The sequence below is a fragment of the Dysidea avara genome, chromosome 2, assembly GCF_963678975.1.
Source record: "Dysidea avara chromosome 2, odDysAvar1.4, whole genome shotgun sequence".
Lineage (NCBI taxonomy): Eukaryota > Metazoa > Porifera > Demospongiae > Dictyoceratida > Dysideidae > Dysidea > Dysidea avara.
The window spans coordinates 40,889,518-40,910,977 of NC_089273.1; the positions used below are offsets into that span (position 1 = coordinate 40,889,518).

At 38.7% G+C, this 21,460-nt stretch overlaps 1 protein-coding gene and 1 long non-coding RNA gene across 2 annotated transcripts; both read right to left on the bottom strand.

Annotated features, from left to right (window-relative positions):
- Nucleotides 1-225: 225 nt before the first annotated feature.
- Nucleotides 226-4,988, bottom strand: LOC136245297 (uncharacterized). The gene is made up of 4 exons (XR_010695804.1): nucleotides 4,856-4,988; nucleotides 2,344-2,611; nucleotides 661-715; nucleotides 226-591 (listed from the first exon to the last, which is right to left on the bottom strand). It is a non-coding gene; the product is annotated as an uncharacterized lncRNA (long non-coding RNA).
- Nucleotides 4,989-10,074: 5,086 nt separating this feature from the next.
- On the bottom strand, nucleotides 10,075-13,289 carry LOC136248101 (uncharacterized). Its single transcript, XM_066039915.1, has 5 exons — nucleotides 12,782-13,289; nucleotides 11,060-11,685; nucleotides 10,621-11,017; nucleotides 10,449-10,579; nucleotides 10,075-10,254 (listed from the first exon to the last, which is right to left on the bottom strand). The coding sequence occupies exons 1-5, from the start codon at nucleotides 13,287-13,289 to the stop codon at nucleotides 10,075-10,077; spliced, it is 1,842 nt and encodes a 613-aa protein (XP_065895987.1).
- Nucleotides 13,290-21,460: the final 8,171 nt, after the last annotated feature.

Sequence of the window (21,460 nt, forward strand, 5' to 3'; positions counted from 1 at the left end):
GGAAGTTGACAACCCTATTACTTGTTCTACATGAATGCACACATGTGATATTTAACGAGACCAGTCTAAAGAGCATACAACATAACACAAAAATGTCTCTGCAGAAGCTTCATAATACCAGATCAAAGAATGACATAGGGAAGTTTGAAATTCTTATATAACTCTGACACAATTGCATAAGTTCTATTACAAACATTCTCAAGAGAAACAATACTGTTATGCTGTGGTGGGGCTAAACTATCAATACAAATGCTACATATAATGTCACATGATGTGTTGTGTTAATAGTAAATGTACAGGGAGAGAGATGCTCAATAGTTGTGCAACAGGTTTTCTGTCAAGTTGAACTACAAATTTTGTCCTGGGATTGATCCACATCATACCAGGTCATACTATTTAAAGCCAATACGGTTCAACTCTGACTGTTAGACAGACACTAGAGCCTTTTGACCGTATCGACACGATCAATTGTCGACTGACTGTTCGTCTTGTGGAGCTACATCAAAACTTGGACAAAAATTCATTCGCCACAGTCCCAATCCTACACTGATATCCTCATTATTGGTGATAAACCTTGAATCCAACATGGGTCTACAGATTGCAAACAAAAAAAGAAAATAAATTAAACATTATTTTTCTTAATTAGTCATCATCATTCACCTTCTCTTTTTCTCTTTGTGTAAATTTTTTTAACACATTGTCCATCAGTGATGATCTATGATAACATCACTATGAAATGGTTGTATATCTACAGTGAAAAATACACAACACATAAAACTTTCATCTTTCATTTAGCCACCTCAAAATCTGACTGACTTAAAATATGCAGTAACACATAGAAACACACAAAATCATCATCACTACTCGTTGTATGAAATGATTCCTTAGTGCTGTTTACCTCTTGTGTGTGTGCATGCAGAATAAAAGCCAATCTTATGTCTAGTGAAAAAAAAATAAAACCTAACCACATGTAAAGTCTGTAATGTGAAAGCTATAGCCTTTGACTGTACCAGTCTTAACAGGTTCATTAACAACAACTGTACTGCAGCCCCATAGAAAATCCAAAATTTTAGAATTCTTAATTGCACAATTCAGGATTGGAGATTATAACTAGGTTAGTGTTTGGTAAATATTTGACCATTGCATTGTTTACTTCCATTCCATTGTTTATGTTAACTGACAGTTACAGGGGCTCTATAATTTGGGATTTCCTATAGGGCTGCAGTACAGTTGGTAACGAATCTGTTAACAATGGTGCAGTCAAAGGTTAACTTTGACATTATGGGCTTTACCATGTGGGTTTGTTTCTTTTGTCATCTTTCTGGTCAACAAATATATAATTATACCTGGCTTAGATCAGCCTGCACTAACACACTCACAAGTACACTATATGTAAGAACCAGGGGAATCATTTGTAATGACACTTCAGGCTGGTCTTATCAATGTTGTCGGGCTAACTTAGGTCTCCGACTGGCTAACTGAAAATGGACAATTATGGCTAGAAAACATCGTCCTAGTAGTCAATAGGTTTCAGTTTCTTGGGCAAGAAGCTTTACTCACATTGCTCCAGTATATCCAGCTGTGAAATAGGAGCCTTGTGACCTGGTGTCAACTGTGGAAGCAGCCAACCCAGCCGTAATATCAATGGGTACCTGGTGTAAACTGGGGAAGCAAATGTTCAACTTTTCATGTCTCACATAACAGGCAGAGGCTCAGGTGGGACTTTGTGTGCCCACAGCCCCATGGTACAGTTTTATGCGGGTTAACAGTCATACCCCAGGAAGATTTGCCAACACCATCTCTATTGCCTGGATAGGTGTCACTTAGTAGTATACACTTAGTAGTATTAGTAGTACACTTAGTAGTATATATGTTTAACTTTATGGAATCTTCTCCACTAACTTTCAATACTATATGTCTCTCTCCTCACTCACACACATAAATATACAAAAATGAATTATTACTAGTACTTCACCACCGCCCACTTGACTACAAACTTTCTGCCCAACCTGTATATAAGAACAATATTATCACTATCATCAGTACAAAAATCAACAAATTATATAATGAGTTGACACATTTCAACTATGGCTTGCTTGCTATGCCTTGCTTGCACTGAGGTAGCCATTATTAGCTACCAAGTGCCTATGTGTGACATGAAATGGATAAAAATAATGTACGTACAAACACTAACGTGCATACATACACGCCACAAAAACATGCTAACATACTGTAGAAAAAATTTATAGGTGACACGAACAGTGCGTAGATAAGCACACACACACACTACACACACGTACAAGCTTACATACACTAAATCACACAAGATGGACATATGCTCACCATACTCTCAATCATTTTAATAATGTAGTCGGTTTGATAAACTGATTGGCTAAATGGTACAAAACAATACCAACACATTATCATCACACAAATCCATCCAATCAGAACGATCCACCTGATGATTTCCTCAGGATCTTGTTCCCCCACTGGTGGTAGACCCCATTCAAACAGATGATGAAATGCTCTAATATCAAACGCTTGTAGGGCTTCATCAAGTATTGGTTCTCTTGTTGTCGTGACAATCTCAATACGACATCACATCTCAACTCTAAACCAGGGTATAAGACATCGTATTCAATCCAGTGAAAGTTACGTGAAGTGTTCATATTGTGTTGAGACAAATATGCTTTGGTGTATACCGCTTCTTAGGTGCCTGGGGTCAGTTATAAAACAGCCTAAAAGGTAATACTAGACAGACAGTTTATCTATACCCACTGGGATTACCCACTGGGATTGTGATCATAGTAGTTCATATGATAGCACTGTCTAAATGTGAGGCCCAGTTCCAAGGTGAGTTTTGTGGATACCATGCATTGATGTTGTTGTTGTTAATATAATATGTGACCGGATTTGCGAAAAGGTACCTTTTCCACACATTTTACATATCAGCAAACAAAGTGATGTAGCACTAGACAGCTTACACTGATTAACTTGCTCTTAGTATCAGAATGTAACCAAATACTGTAGCTACACTCAATGAAAATTTCAGCAACTTATATGAAATGATCAAAAGGTTATGAAGTTTCAAAGTTAAAAAAATGGGTCAAATTTTGTGTGTGAAAAAGGTACCTTTTCACAAATCCGGTCACATATACTGTATTGGTTAGGTAATGGAGGGTTTACACAGAAGGCAGAGCATGTTAGATGTGTTTATACATAGCCTAGGAGCATAAGTGAAAATCAGATACAGCAGTTCGTTACCCACTGTGGTAGTTGAGGCATGGGCGGCTCTTGAGTGATGCCTACCTCAGTAGCTCTTGGACGGTTGAATAATTGATTTGGTAAAAACTTGCCTTACACGAGCAAATTATTTGGTTTCTTATATTTATTGATTAATGCCTTACAGCACAAGTGCTGCATGTCTGTAGGACACCTGGTCCTGCAACCTATTAAAAGACTTTAGCTACATAAGGTGTTTTTGAAATGTTGAACGGTCAAAATTGGAGCTTTCGTAGTCATTCACTAAATTTTTTTATGAGGCTAAGGTTTAACTAAATACAGTATACCGTATAGCGAAAAATATACAAGGGATAACTTTAGCTTCATATTAAGCCTCACGTTATGTACTGTGTGTATGAGTGAGTCCTCATTATGTATATGTTAAAGCATAGCCGCGAGTGCTATATGAAAAATAAAGTACGAGGCGCGCGGCCGAGTACTTTATTTTTCATATAGCACGAGCAAGGCTATGCTTTAAATGATTTATGGAACTTTCTAGTCGTGTAGCTTCACCATACACTAGGACTCGTAATTAACAAGCGTTGCACGAACTATTAGCAGCCTGAACGCACACAAACTAATTTAACAAAGTAACCCACGCGTATTTAACCATAGTTTGGCATAGTAGATGTTCATTGCGTCTTTTGGCAGGTTTTGTTTGCAACCCACAATCGATTCTATTGTGAGTCACATGGTGAAGTATTTCCGTGATATCTCCAGGACTTATCCTTTTACATTAACAAACGTAACAGCAACGTTACCTTCTCCCACCCATCATCGAACCATTTAGGTATGTCTATAAAAGCAATCCAGTGGAGGAATTTGTATTGGCTGGGGTGATTGATCACTCAGCACAGCGAGGCTATCAGCCTTCACCGGCTTGGGTGATTAGTCGTACTGGCGCGAGCCCCGTAGGCTATTAGCCTACACTAAGGCACGTGGGCAACTGTGCTTTATTGCCCACAAAGAGTGCTTTATTGCACCGCAAAGAGTGCTTTATTAAACGAATAAAGCACTCTTTGCGGCGCAATAAAGCACTCTTTGTGGTTGATGAAGCAGCTGGCCGGCTGAGAGTGTACTTTATGAAATTTAAAGTACACTTTTTCCTTTGATCTCGCCCACGCAAAGTTCTATAAGATATAGTCAATACTACATCATTATGCAAGCGAGTGACACACAGGTACACATTATAGGTACACCTGTAGATGTGAGACCAAAATAAAAATTAATCACCAAAATTACGCTTTGATACATCACTAATTGATTCATGCAATATTTGACCGGTGACGTGGTGATGACTGTTTAGTAGTCTTCTATCATGGGATAATACGTATTTGACTGTTGACTTTCCACGAATTGACGATATGCACACTTTATTACTTGAACAAAAAATGATCAATTAAGCCTAGACGGCACAAAATCCGACAGTAACTTAAAAGTGGTGTGCAAAAGAAGTATATGGCAAGCGAGATAGCCTGTCCTAAGCTTGAGTGGCGAGTTATTGCTCGAGCCACATTTTCTTCCCATATGAACTACCTAGCATTAATACAATTCTGTTATAATCATTTCTCACCTTTAACAACAATTCAACACTGTCTTTGCCAATGATGCAGACCTGTAACATCATTTGCGGTATAAGCATTGGCAAACTATACACACAAATCACACATATGTTTGAAGTGTACTAGAAAAAGTAACATATAAATTCTTTAGTGAGAAAGGAGACACTGTGGCTACTCAGGGCACAGTCTCAATAATTGAGTTGGTGGCTGGTGCTATTCACTGATAAGTTGTGGTAAGCTAATAGTTTTAAGGTGTGAATAATGTTACAAAAGGAGTTGGGTTATGAATTTCAAAACATACTGTACAATGACCTTTGTGGTACATTGACAGTATGTTATCTTTATGTTTTAGACAGCCACACCACTCCTGGTGCAGCCACACCACTCCAGGCCATCCAGGTACCACCAATCCAATGCACAGGTATGTATATATGTCATATATGTGTACATTATAGAACTTTGCGTGGGCAAGGTCAAAGGGAAAAGAGCACTTTAACTTTCTTAAAGTACACTCTCAGCCGGCTAACAGCTTCATCGACCACAAAGAGTACTTTATTGCACCGCAAATAATGCTTTATTCATTCAATAAAGTACTCTTTGTGGGCAATAAAGCACAGTTGCCCGCGTGCCTTAGTGTAGGCTACTAGCCTACAGGGCTCGCGCCAGTACGATTGATCACCCAAGCTGGTGAAGGCTGATAGCCTCGCCGCGTTGAGTGATCAATCACCCCAGCCAACATGATTTCTACCACTGGATTGCTTTTATAGACATACCTAAATGCTTTGATGATGGGTGGGAGAAGGTAACATTGCTGTTATGCTTATTAATGTGAAAGGACAAGTCACGGACATATCACGGAAATACTTCACCATGTGACTCACAATAGAATTGATTGTGGGCTGCGAGGAAAACCTGTCAAAAGACGCAATGAACATCTACCATGCCAAACTATGGTGAACTACACGTGAGATACTTTGTTAAACTGGTTTGTGTGTGTTCAGGCTGCTAATAGTTCGTGCAATGCATGTTAATTACGAGTTCTAGTTTTGGTGAAGCTACACGAGTAGAAAGTTCCATAAATCATTTAAAGCATAGCCTTGCTTGTGCTATATGAAAAAATGAAGTTCTAGGCCACGTGCCTCGTGCTTTATTTTTCATATATCACCCGCGGCTATGATTTAACATATACTTAGAGCTCAGCAGTATTGAAAGTTGAATACACGGTATTAATTTAAGGAAAGTATCACAGTGTATCGGTATATAGTAAACTTTATATTGTTAATGTTGCATAATTTCTTGGGCCTAATATCACGCAGTATCATCCCAACCCCCCCACCCCCCAAAAAAAATTAAAAAATGAAGGTTCAGTACAAGTTAGCATAATTATGTTGTAATGTCAAAATGTCAAGTTTTTGTTTAAGGCGTGTCTGCTAAAACATGAACAAATTGGACAACTAAACACCACGTGCTGGGTTAAAAGCAATCCTAAAAAGGTATTCATAAATATAACAGTATTTTAATTTATCATGTATAAAAATGCAAAATGCTGTCACGGTATGATAATTGGTTATGATACCTTATCACACTAACGGTATTACCAATATATCGCAGAGCAATAGTGGGTAATAGCCTCGCGTAGCCAGACTGCTATTTCAGTGCAGGGGCTTATAGATTAGAGATTATAAGCGCCCGCGCAGAAAAGAGTCTGGTCCAGTTCATATAGGCAAGTCGGCCTCAGCACCTTTGTCAACACTTGGAGTGCTGATCATAGGTACTGTACGTCATCTGACATTCACAATTATCCATATATGGCATACAAACGGGTAGTCCAATGATGTAGTGACCATTGGGATGACGTGGCCCCAATAAACACCCAACACCACGTTGTTGATTCTGTGAACGACTTGTCTATACAAACTGGACCAGACCATTTTCTGCGAGGACGATTATATAATCTCTAATTGATAAGCTCCTGCGCTGAAATAGTGGTCTGGCCACGTGAGACTTAGTGGGTAACTTGTATTTTTTGTGTTTCTTTCTAAAGTTTATTTATTTTTATGTGGGTCATAACTTTTGTTTGTTTACAGAGGATGTCGATGATGAAGGAGGAGTTGATTTTTTTTGAAGGAGGAGTTGAATTTTGAAGGAGGAGTTGATTTTGATGAAGGAGGAGTTGATTTTTAATACTGTTGATTTTTACTGTTGACTTTAAATTTTATACTGTTGATTTTTAAAAATTTGATAATTTTTAAAACTTACTTAATCTTAATCATATCAATGAATTAAAAAAAAAAAAAAAAAAACTTTTATGATGCATATGCACTTGAAAAAAAAATCGCCAACAGTGATATTTTAGCCATAATTATATTACAGCATAGCTATGGAGGGAAACTTTAGTTGAGTAAAATTTTGGTGAATTAAGGTAATTATCATTGTTGGCGATTCTACATGTAGCTACATGATTTCACCTCAGCTGAATCATATCATCATATCAATGCTTGTTCATACAAGGAGATATGGGTCATTTTATCAGACCATGTAGTAATTTTACATACGTGGGATAACAATTAACTTACAAATCAGGTGATTTGTTCAGATGATGGAATGTTTAAAACTAAGTCTCTAGCAATGATACACGCTATTTAATTAAAGAAAAAGACTATGAAAACTTTATTAAATCATAAGAACTCTCTTTTTATACAATTTAGATGGTGTGAATAGAATTATTTGTCAACAAAGTGACTTGTCACCATTTGTCATGCAAAATCACTCTCAGAACTGAATACATTTCTCCAAAAGTTACTTTGTAATGTATAAGACAGTAAATTGGCCATACCTTTGGAATGCTTCAAGACATCAAGCTGAAATTTTATCACAAGACAGATAAGCACCTACTGGTTCATTTTAGCTGAAAAAGTGAAAAATGATATTTGTGCCAAAAGGGTAGGTTTTCCAAGATCAGGTCACATATTTACATTCTGTAAATTGCATCATAAAGCCAATTCAATGCTGATATAGAGCGGAAAATTGTATTGCCATAGCAAAGTTATGAGTGATGGAAGTTTGGAAAAGTAGGCAAAAATCACGTGCCCACATGCCCTATTTTTGCAGGCCCAGTCACAATTTTCGAATTTTCGATTTTGACCGTTGACTTTAGTCGAAAATTTGTATTGACCATAGACCTGGTTCTGTATATTTTCACTATATTTTCGTGCACTACTAACTAGCGAAGCTTTGACAGTACTGGGAAAACAGCTTGACCGTTGTTCTTAGTGAAAAATCAGCCTTGTTCATTGACCTTTAGCTTTGACCGCGGTCGCAGATTGTAGTACAGTGTCTATTGGAGTGACAATTTACAGGCATTTTCAAGCCTGTAAATTCCAAAAATTCTGTAGCTCCTGTGGGTTTCACCCCCAGACCCCATTGAAATAGCTAGCTAGCGGGAGTTTGTAAAAGGCGGAATAAGGAATAGCGGAATAGCGGAATAACTTTAACGTTACGATGAAATAGCCTCTTATAAGGCTTCACACGCAATATTAGACTCAGTACACTATTATAACTGAACTACGCCGCTTATCACTGACGCTATTATAACTGAATTACGCCGCTTATCACTGCGAAGTGCAATAAATGGAATAGCGTTTACAGTATTGTACACTGTAGACATTTACTATAAGTATAGTCACCATAGCACACACAGAGAATACAGTACCATCTATATACAATAAAGTACCTTTTCATACTTCACCGGGAACTACTATGTGATGCGCATTTAATAGAATTTATAGCACTTTAAATGGAATGTCAGAATATCAGTGCTCTTTAAATAGAAATTCGATGTGACAACACGTGTATTGGATGGAGTTGCTCGCAGTATAACAATCAGGTAATGTATTTCATGCTTAGAAATGCTAGTTTAATTAGTTAGGCTAACCCTTTGTGTTTAATTACTAGGCAGGTTATATGGAGCCGGTACCGGTTACACTGTTTTGCCGGCTATTTTGCCGGCAGTGGAGGGTATAATACTTAGAATGTTACGTGAATTAAAAAAAACTTGTACAAAAAACCTAAGAAAGCGAAAAAAAAAAGTTGTCTAAGCGCGGGTTCGAACCCGGGCATCTGTACTCATAAGCAATGTTTGTAACGATTATACCACCGGTGCTGCAGCTAGTCATATTATTTAGTTTCTACGTTATAAACATCCGACTGAAGTGACTTCTATGTGAAGAAGAAACCAAAGCTGAACCCTAGCCTACCCCTAACGCTAAGGAACTACTTTTCGCATCCCCTAAAGTTGAATGCTCGGGGCAACCTAATAGACGCGTGCCCTAAAGTTGAATGCTCGGGGCAACCTACTAGTGCCGGCACAATAGCCGTTAGTGTTTGCAAACCGGTACCGGCTAAATATACACTTCGTAATTACTAATGCACCAACACGCACAATAAAGTACCTTTTCGTACTTGCACCTGGAACAGGGGCGGATCCAGTAGCTGGCAAGGGGAGGGGCACAAACAGGCTAACTAGGGAGAGCCAGATTCTCTTATCAGTTGCTGAAGCAGCAAATAATAACCTTTTTAGTCTCTCACTGTTAATTTTTGCCCTTTTGGCTTCTGCAAGATGGTTGTAAAGTCTTAAAAGCTGTTTAAACGGCTCAGAGTGCCTTAACATCAGCAACACGGTAATTATTTTTAGAGACGTTTATTACGCACGAAGGTGCTGGGTGACAATTTCACAGTTAGTTTGACTTTAGTTTGTGGTTCAGGTGAATTTGTAATAAATGCTAGTAAAATGTACTTATTTTCATGAATTTTATAGCTAAACTAATCTTGGCCTGATAAAGTAAATTATTTTAACCAGAAGGTGAGGGAGGGGCATTTGCCCCCAATGCCCCATCCTGGATCCGACATTGTGGAACAATATTCAACTTACACCATGCACATTAAATAGAACAAAATTAATGCACTCGTTAAATGGAATTTTGACACCCACACGCTAAGTGATTGCCAGTGTCAAAGTGATAAATTTATCGTGCACACGTGCTTGGTTTCGAGTAAGGAGTGGCTACGTCACTAAGCCAGATGTGAGCTTTTCAGACTTTCATAATTTTGATTCTTTTAATGTGATAAAAAGCAAAATATTGAATGCAGCATTAAATCAATTTAAAATCTCAGTGTCTACTTAAAACCAACTATTCTTACAGTTCACAATAGCCATGATGGATGTACTCCTCTAGAGTACTAGTGCAAATTCTTGGTGAAGTTGTTGTTTCTGGGGGATTGTTAGCTTCTCTGTGATGGCTTCTGGTACAACAAGCTTGTTAACATCAAATGCTGGGCCCCACTTCAATTGAATGCAGGATCTCCTTGCGTGATAGTAAGCATTGCCAAACTTTGAAGCAGGTAAACCAGTCTGTGGATTAGTATAATGACGAAACTCGGCATGTTGAATAACAGTTTTGTCAGACCGAGCAAACGACTTCCTGCATCCATTGCATACAGAGATATTCCCTGTTTTAAAACAGACTTTAAAAGCAATCTGAATCACCATCCCTTTGTTGTGGTGTTCCATGATAAGTAGACATGATAGGTTGGTTAGTTGGATACAGTGATGGATAAGGTGAAGAGGATGGCTGATATGGCATTGATGGCAGTTGATGACTTGGATATGGTGGCTGATAAGTTGGATAGGGCCCATATGGTAAAGGTGTTGACTGGTAAGGTGAAGGTGGTGGTTGCTGTAAGTGATGAATTGGAGAACACGACCATGGATACAAACTATGATTCATTGGTTGATGGTGATAAGACTGCTGAAACGAAAGGTTGGTAGAAGGTGGTGGTTGCTGAAATGCAGGGTCAGTAGAAGATTGACAAACATTCTGTGGCCTCGTCTCTGTAGCTGTAGTTGTATCTGTGTGGTGTGGTTTTGGACTGCAAGACGCTATATTCAGGGGAACTCGATTCTCTTCAGATGGCACCTGCTTTGGTTTGCCCTTCTTTCGTGCTGCTTTTCCATCCTTACAATCAGCTCCTGGTGGCATTCCATGTACAGCCATTTCCATCAAGTTTGGGGCACCATGACTACGTCTGGTACAAAACCAGTTCACAAAACTAACTAAGTCACCATTGCTCTCAGCTGCAGCAACCACATGGGAGCATATGTGAATGGATTTAAACTGTGGACATTGATTGTCACATAGGTATTGGCAATTGGATACCTTTACCAAGTGGGGGGCTGATCCTGACTTGGACTTGACCATCTTGTCCTTGTCACCAAAACCTGGAGCAGGCACAATTGCATTAGCTTCAGTTATTAGAGAAGCAGCTTTCCTCCATATTCCTTCCAGTGTTGTGTATGGTAGCTTAATTTTAGTGACAGCCTCATTCAGCAATAATGAAAGAGTCGTATTAGTAGTCGGACTTAGCCGTCGTCCCACAGTGATGTCATGGCCAGTAGACGAGCTGGGTCCACTCAAACTTAAAATATCTGCACTGCTACTCGTATTGGCAGCTGTAGACATTGCAGTAGCAGTAGTGGACTCTTCAGAACCCGTCATGTGATGTACTGTGGCTGCATTAAACTTCCTGATACATCGCTGGCGTTGCTCTTGTGTCATTCTGAACCATTTATCATCTGTGACAGCCAAAGAAGAGAACTGTGGTCTTAATTGATACTGACCATATCCAATAATGGCCTTCTCGATTTCCTGTTGTTGCTGTTTCACCATGTCTTTTATTTTTGAGTTAAATAAAGCCCATTGATGTTTCTTGTACCCAAGGCATCCTTTAAGCATGGCATTGACTGATTCACTGTCGTTAGTATAGAATGCCTTTGGTGGTGAACCTAAACCAATGTCTTCCCTAAGGGAACGTAGTGTACAGTGACGAAAATCTTCAGCTTTCTTCAGCTTTTATGTGCAAGACACTAGGAAAAATTTGCACCTAGATGCCAATCACAGGGCACTGTGCATTTTCGACAATTTTAAAGCCCAATGCACGGATGGAATTTTACAATTACTAGATGATAACAATATAGACTGTGTGTTGGTGCCAACAAACTGTACAGGGGAGCTCCAACCAATGGATCTGAGTGTGAACAAATCAGTCAAAGACTTTTTGAGAGCTCAATTTCAAGATTGGTATGCAGCAGAAGTTTTGAAAACTTACGATCCTTCTGGCACAGAAACCAAACCTGTGAAGTTTCCCATGAGCCAGGTGAAACCTTTAGGTGCTCAGTGGATCCGAAGGATGTATGATCACCTTCTTGCTCAACCTGATATCATACGAAATGGCTTTAAAGCAGCAGGTATTGTGGACTGCTTTAGTAAATGATAAACTTGTGTATTTCATGTTTCATTAACATTTTATTAATCATTTCAAAAAACTTTATTATTAAAATTGAATTAAAATTTGAATGTTTAATCATTAGGATTTGATTACAGTTTTGGGAAAGGCATAAGGAACTTGCTGGAGAAGGAGTCCACTAGATGCTGCCTCATCTTGTTCTGGTCATATTTGACAGTACTTGGATCTTCTTTATGAGCCAAGGATGTCATCACTGCAATAGCAAACAGACCACAGTCTGCTGATCCTTTTTGTTTCTGAAGTTCCTTCATTACAACTGTAGCCCTCTCTGATCATTGTTCCGAGCATGAAAAATTTGCAAAATCAAGTCGTAAGTTCCTCGGTCTAATTCAGTAAACAAGGAATCATGGACATTTACGGTCTTGTGATCTTGCATGACATTTGAAGCCACAATCCAATGCTCTCGCTCTTTACAAAATATTGGCTGAATGCTTTGTGATGGAAAACAGTAATATCTGTTCTGCAGTAGGGTAGACTGGAGTCCTCCAATGTGAGGAAACTGGCATGAAATCAGTAAGTTGGCAAAACCAATATGCTTATCTGTTAATCTGGAACCATTCTCTATTAATTTTTACCTTTGTCGTCCATAGTGAGAGAGCTCCGTCGAAATCGTACCCACACTTCTGTCGAGTTTACTATAGACTGGACTGTAGAACTGCTTTCAGAGTCGCTTATAGTAATGCACTTGACAAATTTCTCTGCAACATCACCTTTGGTGAGGTTTTCGGCTGGTGATAAAAGCTTAGTAGAAGCAGTCAAGGAGCTTGCAACAGCCAAGTTTGATACAGATGCAGAATCAACACACTTCACGCGTTTGGCCTGTGAGCATTCACTATTCTTAGCGTCCACATTGCGTTTCTCTGATGGGGTTGAGACTGAAACGTTGGTAGTGACGGAGCTCGACGCTGATGCATAATCAGTTGAGTCTGAAATGGTGGTAGTGACGGAGCTTGACGCTGATGCATCATCGATCATAAGACCAGAGACAATAACCTCAACCCTAAATGCACTTAGAAAGAACCTCTTTACTTTCTGCAGCTCTGTAAGTGGGCCCTTAAAAATCATCTTGCATGGGATTTCCATGCCTCCTTGCTCTAAGTTACTGGAATATCGACGACTTCCTGTAACAGTACCACGTATTACTCCACCTCACCTTAGAAACGCTGAACGCGGAATGTGGCCAACAACTTCTTCAGATTTATAGTAAGCAACGGCATGTCTGTCTTCTAAATTATCGGTCTCTCTATGGCAAAGTAGAGTTTCTCCCATTACAGGGAGCCACACGTCTTGATAGACGTGAAATCCGTGTACACAACTCTCCACGCAAGCCTCGCCTGAAAGTGCCATTTCCTTTCCGACATTAGACAAAATTTGATATTGTCATGATAATTGATAAAATTTTTTTGCCGGATTACGAAATTAGCGAATGTTTTCTCGCGAATGCTGTGACAATTGACTTATCGCGAAAGTTTTCTATCACGAACAATTCCCGATATACGGTATGATACAGCTCCAAATGTTTCACTAGAAGAGACCCTTAAAGTGATATACAAACACAAGTATCTGTGAAGGTGTTGATAGCACACTATTGAAAATTGTCTACTCTGTACAAATACATTTGTGTGTGAACCTCCTGTATGATTCAGTACATGGCCACACATATCATATATGCATTATAGGCATGTTTACAAAATTTAATGGCACATATTCATTTATTAAAATCTTGTAATTAGAAAATACAGTACAGTAACATCCATGGTACTGCATAGTACTACACCTCCTTAATTGTACCTTACAGGATAGCATTGTTGTTCGTGAACTCGGTGGTGAACCAAGGTATCAGTTCCATCGATGCGTCATGGATGACCTGAGCTGCTGATGTATGTATGTATGTATGTATGTATGTATGTATGTATGTATGTATGTGTGTGTACAGTGTCCTTTATAGAGAGGTTAAATGTATGATGACCTTTATAGAGAGTTTAAAATGTACAGTGTCCTTTATAGTGAGGTTAAATGTATAGTGTCTTTATAGAGAGGTTAATTGTACAACGGCCTTTATATAGAGGTTAAATGTGCAGTATCCTTTGTAATGGTGTATGTATGTATATATGTATGTCTGTATGTGTGTGTATAGTGTCCTTTATAGAGAGGTTAATTGTACGATGGCCTTTATAGAGAGTTTAAAATGTACAGTGTCCTTTATAGAGAGGTTAATTGTACAACGGCCTTTATAGAGAGTTTAAAATGTACAGTGTCCTATATAGAGAGGTTAAATGTACAGTATCCTTTACAGAGAGTTTAAATGTATAGTGTCCTTTATAGAGAGTTTAAATGTATAGTGTCCTTTATAGAGAGGTTAAAATGTACAGTGTCCTATATAGAGAGGTTAAATGTACAGTATCCTTTACAGAGAGTTTAAATGTATAGTGTCCTTTATAGAGTGTTTTGACCATGTACTACAAAAAGGGATCTAAAACCTGCTGGTATGGACAGGCAGTACAAATATTTTTTGCGGCCCTGCCATGCTAACAATACCACTCGCCTAATACAAAGGTGTTTCTCACTAGTATACAAGATGCAGTAAGTTGTAATAATAATCAGGAATACCATACTAACATCGCAAGTGACGTATTCCACCAAAGTTTCACGTGAAGTACCTGAAACCCTTCAAACAAAGATCTTTACTTACTTTATTGAATGTCTTCTTTATAGTATTCACAAAGCAGAAACACATTTCTTGTTACAAGGCCATAGACCTTAGCACACATAACAGCCATTTTAATTATTGCATAAGCACTAATCACATAATGGAACAAATAAATTTTTGTGGCTGGATGTATGGCTTTGTTTACAATGCCTTCAAAACCATGATTTCCAGGTAACTACCAACTTAACAAAGAGCTATAATTTATCACCACAACAACCCACATACTTCCAGTATGGAAAATTTTGCAAAGTAATATTTGCTCTCCTGAGTCCCAACTGTTTTAACCAGCAAGCCTGGAGTTATGAGCAAAACAGTAGCACCTATAATAACCATAATTTTAGTCTATACCTGAATAACTTGCTATGGTGTAATCAACCTCCATAAAATTTCTGTCACAGGTTGTTATCAGGTATTTGGGTACACCATGGAAAACTCAAAATTACTCCCAGCAATTCAGTGGAATATGTGAACTCTTCAAAAGAATTGGTCAATGAGTGAAGTACTGCTGTTTGATATAATATGTATATAGCGGTGTTTAAGAAGTGGGGATTGATAGGGTATGTGGTTTTGCTGATAGCTCATGGTGTGCTGGTGTAAAGAGACCAAAGACTATTGTGTATTCTAAACTGGAAGTTTGTGTTGTTGTGTTGAGGGATTATAAGTGCTTGTTGAAATGTGTGTGATAAATGGCGACTTACTAAGGGAAGTAGAAAGTATAGAGGAAAGGCTTGGCTGTGAATATTGTTTGGTTTCATTTAATGTACAGATAGGTTAGGCTCATTATGTCATAGCAAGCACCGTATACAGGCATAGCCTTTCTTGTACGTCCTCCTGTGTCTAGCTGATAAACCAGCATAATACAATGAATGTATAGTTTTGTCATAATTTTAAATAGGTTGTGGACATACACTGTCCTGCTTATCAGCAGGACAAAATTCTGAACTGAAATAGAACTTTGACGTAGTCTCGCTTGAACCCAGGGATACGGCCAGGCAGGAGGATGGCATTCTGTTCTGCATAGTTTTTGACAAACTGATGAATCCCAAGAATCCTACCCAAAGTAAGGGCATGCTTGGGGTGATTACCAGTATTGCCATGTTCCCGTGGCGCTAAGCCATTATCCAAAAAATGGTTTTTCATCACGTGCACTTTGTGCTTGCCACTTTGTGCTTGCCAACCCCATGCAGGAAAGTGAAAGTGTTCCTGCATATGTGACCGGATTTCATATAACAAGGCTTCCACACACAAAAAATATAACTTACGATTTTACCAGACATGGATTGCTGGTCTAATACACTATCATATTTCACACTGTACTTCCTTCAGCACTGGCAAGTCTGGTTTCTGTAGCAGCTTTCTTCCGACCCTGTCAAAGCCACGAGTGCGAGGGGTCCACCACTCAGGATTATGATCGACGTGATTCGGAATCACCGCGTAATTCCAGTTGATTCCTAGATTCCGAACGTTGAATCCTCTGATTCTGCCAGCGATTCCTCGTTCCTCGCGATTCCTTTATTCCATCTAATTCCAAAAGGGATTCCTATAATTCCATATGATTCTAATAATTCCGGCTGATTCCAAGGCTGATTCTGTAATTCCAAGTTGATTCCACGATTCCCTAGAATGGATTCTGTACTATAGGCGAGCCAGAATGGTGACTATCACAGTGTATCACTTTACACGGCTACCTCTGCTGAACCTACTGGTGAGTATTGAAGTCATGTTAAGTTCCACCCGGCATGGACGCGAGCCGCTAGAAATTCGCTGGCAATAGCCTATTTTTATTTATTTATTTTATCATTACTGGGCAGGCAGCTCTATATTTCTGCGTCTGGCAAAAGTGTCAGTGGACACCGTCACAACGCTAGCTAACTCTGATGAAAGACCTTAAACTGGATCACATCTTTCCTGACTGGACGTACACAGAATGTTGTGTGTGGTGGTTGCACTTCCACCCCCTGTGATGTTTTGAGTGGTGTCCCACAAGGTTCTGTACTAGGGCCTCTGCTATTTTTTACATACATTAATGATATCAATATGCTACTCGTACTACACAGCTATTTGCACAGCCACCAAGATGTAGAGTTTCTTTTACTCAAAAAGCATTTTAGATCTCAAGCTGCCCACTGGTGGAATGCAGTTCCTAACGACATGTTAACATCTCCAACTTTTCAGGACGATTTATTTTCTTATTTGTGTAAAATTTGTTGATGATTTTTATGTTTGTAAATTGTTTGCTTAATTGTTTTGTATGTGCTATGTGTGTGTTGTAATTTTTTGTTCAGTCTTTGTGTGTGTGCAGTTGTAATTTATATGTGTATATGTATGCTATTTTTGTGTTTCCTCCTCAGTCAGGGAAGAACGGCATTGCCGACTGACTTGAGGGTAATTTAAAAATCCAATCAATCAATCAAATCGATATCACTAACGAATTAAGTTCTATTTGTCGCTTATACGCTGATGACTGCATTCTATATAGGAAAATTGATAGTTTAACAGATGTTAAAGATTTGCAAGATGATTTACAGATATTGGAGCTATGGGGAAAAAAGTGGAAAATGTCTTTCAATGTTGACAAATGTGTGGTTGTATCTATAACTCTTAAACGAAACCCTATATACTCCAGTTACCACCTTCATGGAGAACAACTTACTGTGGTTCAGTGTGCCAAGTACCTGGGAGTCTCAGTTGATTCAAAATTATCTTTTAACTAACATGTGGACAAAAAGGAAAACTCTGTATTAAGTTTTGTGAGGAGAAATTTTGCAAACTGCTCCTGTAAAATCAAAGAATCGACCTGTTTCTTACTTACGTCAAGCCCACAATGGAATATGCAGCTGCAGCATGGGCTCCTTACAGCAGACGGTCAAAAAACAAACTTGAGTCTGTACAAAGATGTGCAGCTCGCTTTATAATGAATGATTAATATCAAACCAGCAGTGTATCAAACATGTTATCACGTCTTAACTCGAACACCATTGAAACTCATTTCAAACATTTAAGGCTTCAGATGTTCCATAAAATTATTCATAGCATTGTGGATGTATCACTTCCTGATTATATAGCTCATAGATCAAGGTATACCAGAAGTAGTGAACTTAAATTTATACAGCCAGACACAGCTATTGATTCTTATAAATACAGTTTCTTTACTGCTTCAATTTGATTGTGGAACACTCTACCTAGTGATATAAATTGTGACAATATAGATACTTTTAAGGAACTTCTGAAACATATTACATTGTAATTTATTTTTATAGCTTATATTTGTAGCCTCATGATTTTACATCTATATTGTAATATACTCACCCATATGAGTTCTGCAATAATTATAGTAAGAATGTATTGCAACTCATTAACAAGCTAGTTAGCTAAGGGTTAGTATAAGTCTCGTTGGGAACACCGGATCCGGGCCCCACTGAGAACTTGTAGGAGCTGTTATTGAAAATTGTTAGATTACAGGATGTTCTGGAATCCGGGAAACCTCGATCCAACAGCCAGCCGACGGAGAATGAATTAGCTAGTATATAGTGGCTGTAGTTAGCTGCTTCTGCGACGGCTCGTACTTACTCGCGAAGACTTATATCTCACTAGAAACGCACAGGAACACTCACTGTAATACACGTAGGCGTATACACAAAGTGTAAAACCAGGTGCAAAACAAGCGAGAGTTAGCGTCTTTAGCTTATGAGTGTGTTATACTGTGTTAAACGGTAATTTACGATATAATTTTCATAACATTTATTTCAAAATATTTCTAATTACAAAGTTGATTCCACTTCAGATTCCCATAATTCCATGATTCCTTGATTGATTCCAGTGATTCCTGAGGTCTTTGACGTGATTCCGAATCGTGGCGGACCCCTCGCACGAGTGTGAGATTGACACCATTATATGGCCATGGTTTTGTGATAAGGCCACTCCAAGTCATACCTTAGTTTCTGGTCACTCCCAAGCCTACAAATGGATGCGGGCGGGCGGATGATCAGGACTTCAGGACTATAGACTCTACTGTGACAATATACTGTATGATATTATTATTTGCTCAATTTAGCAAATTCATGTTGATTTTGTTTTTAGTCAAACTTAACCAACAACATAAGTAGTTGTGCTTCGGCAAAAAATGCACTAGGAAAGTTGTTGATGGATCATAGCTAGCTATACACTGATGTATAGCATTTAAGTATATTTATTTATTTATTTAGAATATACTATAGGAAATGTTTTGCTCATGTGGCTACTTATGCATTCCAAGTGAAATAAATGTCTCATTAGCTATGTCAGGAAAATATTACTATGACTTATAGCTAAGTTGTTCAAATGATCATGATCCAAAATGAAATTTAACTTCTATTTTCACATCAGAAATTCTTCATTCAAATGTGAAGTCGTAGCCCACTAGCTATGTGTTTCCAGCCTTCTATTCAGTAACCTTGAGAAAAGTAACTGTCAAAGTTTTGAGTCATTGAGTGCTCCAGACTAGTGTTTTTTAGTGATCATCTGGGAATGTTTAAACTATAAGAGTTTCTACTTGCCAATCTAATTTTAGTTATGAAAAAGTTTAAGTTTAAGCTCACCGAATGTTGCCGGCTTTCCATACCCCTGCAGTGTTCAGTGATAAGGAATTTGAAGTTACTAGACTAATCATTAGAGGACTACATTTGAATTACTATAAAGTTAAAGCTATGGCCCATCTGCATGGGCTAGTAGTTAATGCTACTGAAATTACTTTGGTTACAGAAGCATTAGTAACAGTTATAATCTGAACAGCTATATAATCAAGGACAAAACTAGCTATAGTTAGAAACATTTTATTAGTGTGGCATATATACCTAATATTAGAGTTAAGAGTAGTGTGACTGCTCTATTGGAATCCCTGACTGCTCTATTAGAGTATCTCGATCTTTTACAGTAAAAAATAAGTGTCTTGCTAGGTCACATGCACTTAAGCACCTGTAATATTAATAATAGTCCTCATAAACTAGGGTTCCAGGTTTACCATGCGGGCGGGTGACCAGAAACTAAGGTTTGACTTGGTGTGGCCTAATGGTGTGTAGTGAGCTGGGACTTCACAGAGAGCTCGCCAATAGTGTTCTCAGTCAATTTGGAGTAATTTGAGGGCCATGGAGAGCCCAAACTTGGCCTCTGGATTCCAATGGTCTTCTTACTCCATTTTATACCCGTATATTAAGACCACCGTCCACCCCCACCCTCCCACCCTATTACTACCACCTGTGATATTATTACCCGCTCGAAAAAAGCTGCTCAAAACAGGGCAAATTTTGGGTATCAGAAATGTATACACCCACTCAGTAATAGCTAGTGAACAGATGAACAATTGGTGCAAATTTTGTTTGCACAGCTGTAGGCACTGGGAAGTTATTACACAATGATTCCTTAAAATCGCCATATCTCCTAACAAAGTGTCGAAGCAATGAAGTACTGGTGTCAATGAAGTACTCCTTTGGAAAAAATGTACTACTGTGGTGTGCAGACAACTTGACTACACTGCTACTAATGCTATTGCATTTGGCAATGGATACTTTGGACTGGGAAACGGCACCATCTGGTTGGATGATGTGCAGTGTGGTGGACATGAGAGCACCTTGTTCCAATGTCCAGCTGCTCCATTTGGTGATCATAATTGTGCTCACTTTGAAGATGTTGGTGTTCGATGTGGAGGTAGACATAATGCACAAGTTGAGTAACCAATTTATCTCTTGTTTAGGTGGTGGAGCTATAGATCCCTTCACTCTCAGATTGTTTCCTAACCCTAATACTTTAGCTTGTATTATAGAAGTTTACTTGTATGGAGCATGGGGTACCGTCTGTAGAAATGGGTTCGATCAAACAGCTGCTAATGTAGCCTGCAGAGAATTAGGCTATCCATCAGGAGGCTTGGTGTTGAGCTCTTCCTTACATTTGGGAGAGGGACTGGTCCTGTTTGGCTAGATAGAGTTGGTTGTCATGGTACCGAAGACAACCTGTCAGCATGTACAGTTGAGATTGGAGGAGGGACTAGTTCTTGTACTCATGCTCAAGATGTCAACATTGTTTGTGGTAAGTACACATGTACCATCAAATATTACTGAGCATACATTAATGTGCAATGTATGCTTTAGACACTGGCAATGAAAACAATTTTGATATTCGTCTTGTTAATGATGATCTAATCCAAAACAGCCAAGCTGTAAAAAAAAGAGTGCGGCCCTGAGAAAGGCTATGGTGAAAAAAGATGTGAAATCCAAGGTGGCGGCCAAGAAATGGCTGTGATGGTAGGTTAATGGTAAAAATTTTAATAACGACAATTCAGGTGAATTTTGTGCCAAGACCAAGTGGCACCAAATTCACTGAATTGTTGTTATTAAAATTTTTACCATTAACCTACCATCACAGCCATTTCTTGGCCGCCACCTTGGATTTCACATCTTTTTTCACCATAGCCTTTCTCAGGGCCGCACTCTTTTTTTTACAGCTTGGCTGTTTTGGATTAGATTTCACTTCTTTTTGTATTTGTATACCCCAAAGCCGGCCTATGGCCGGC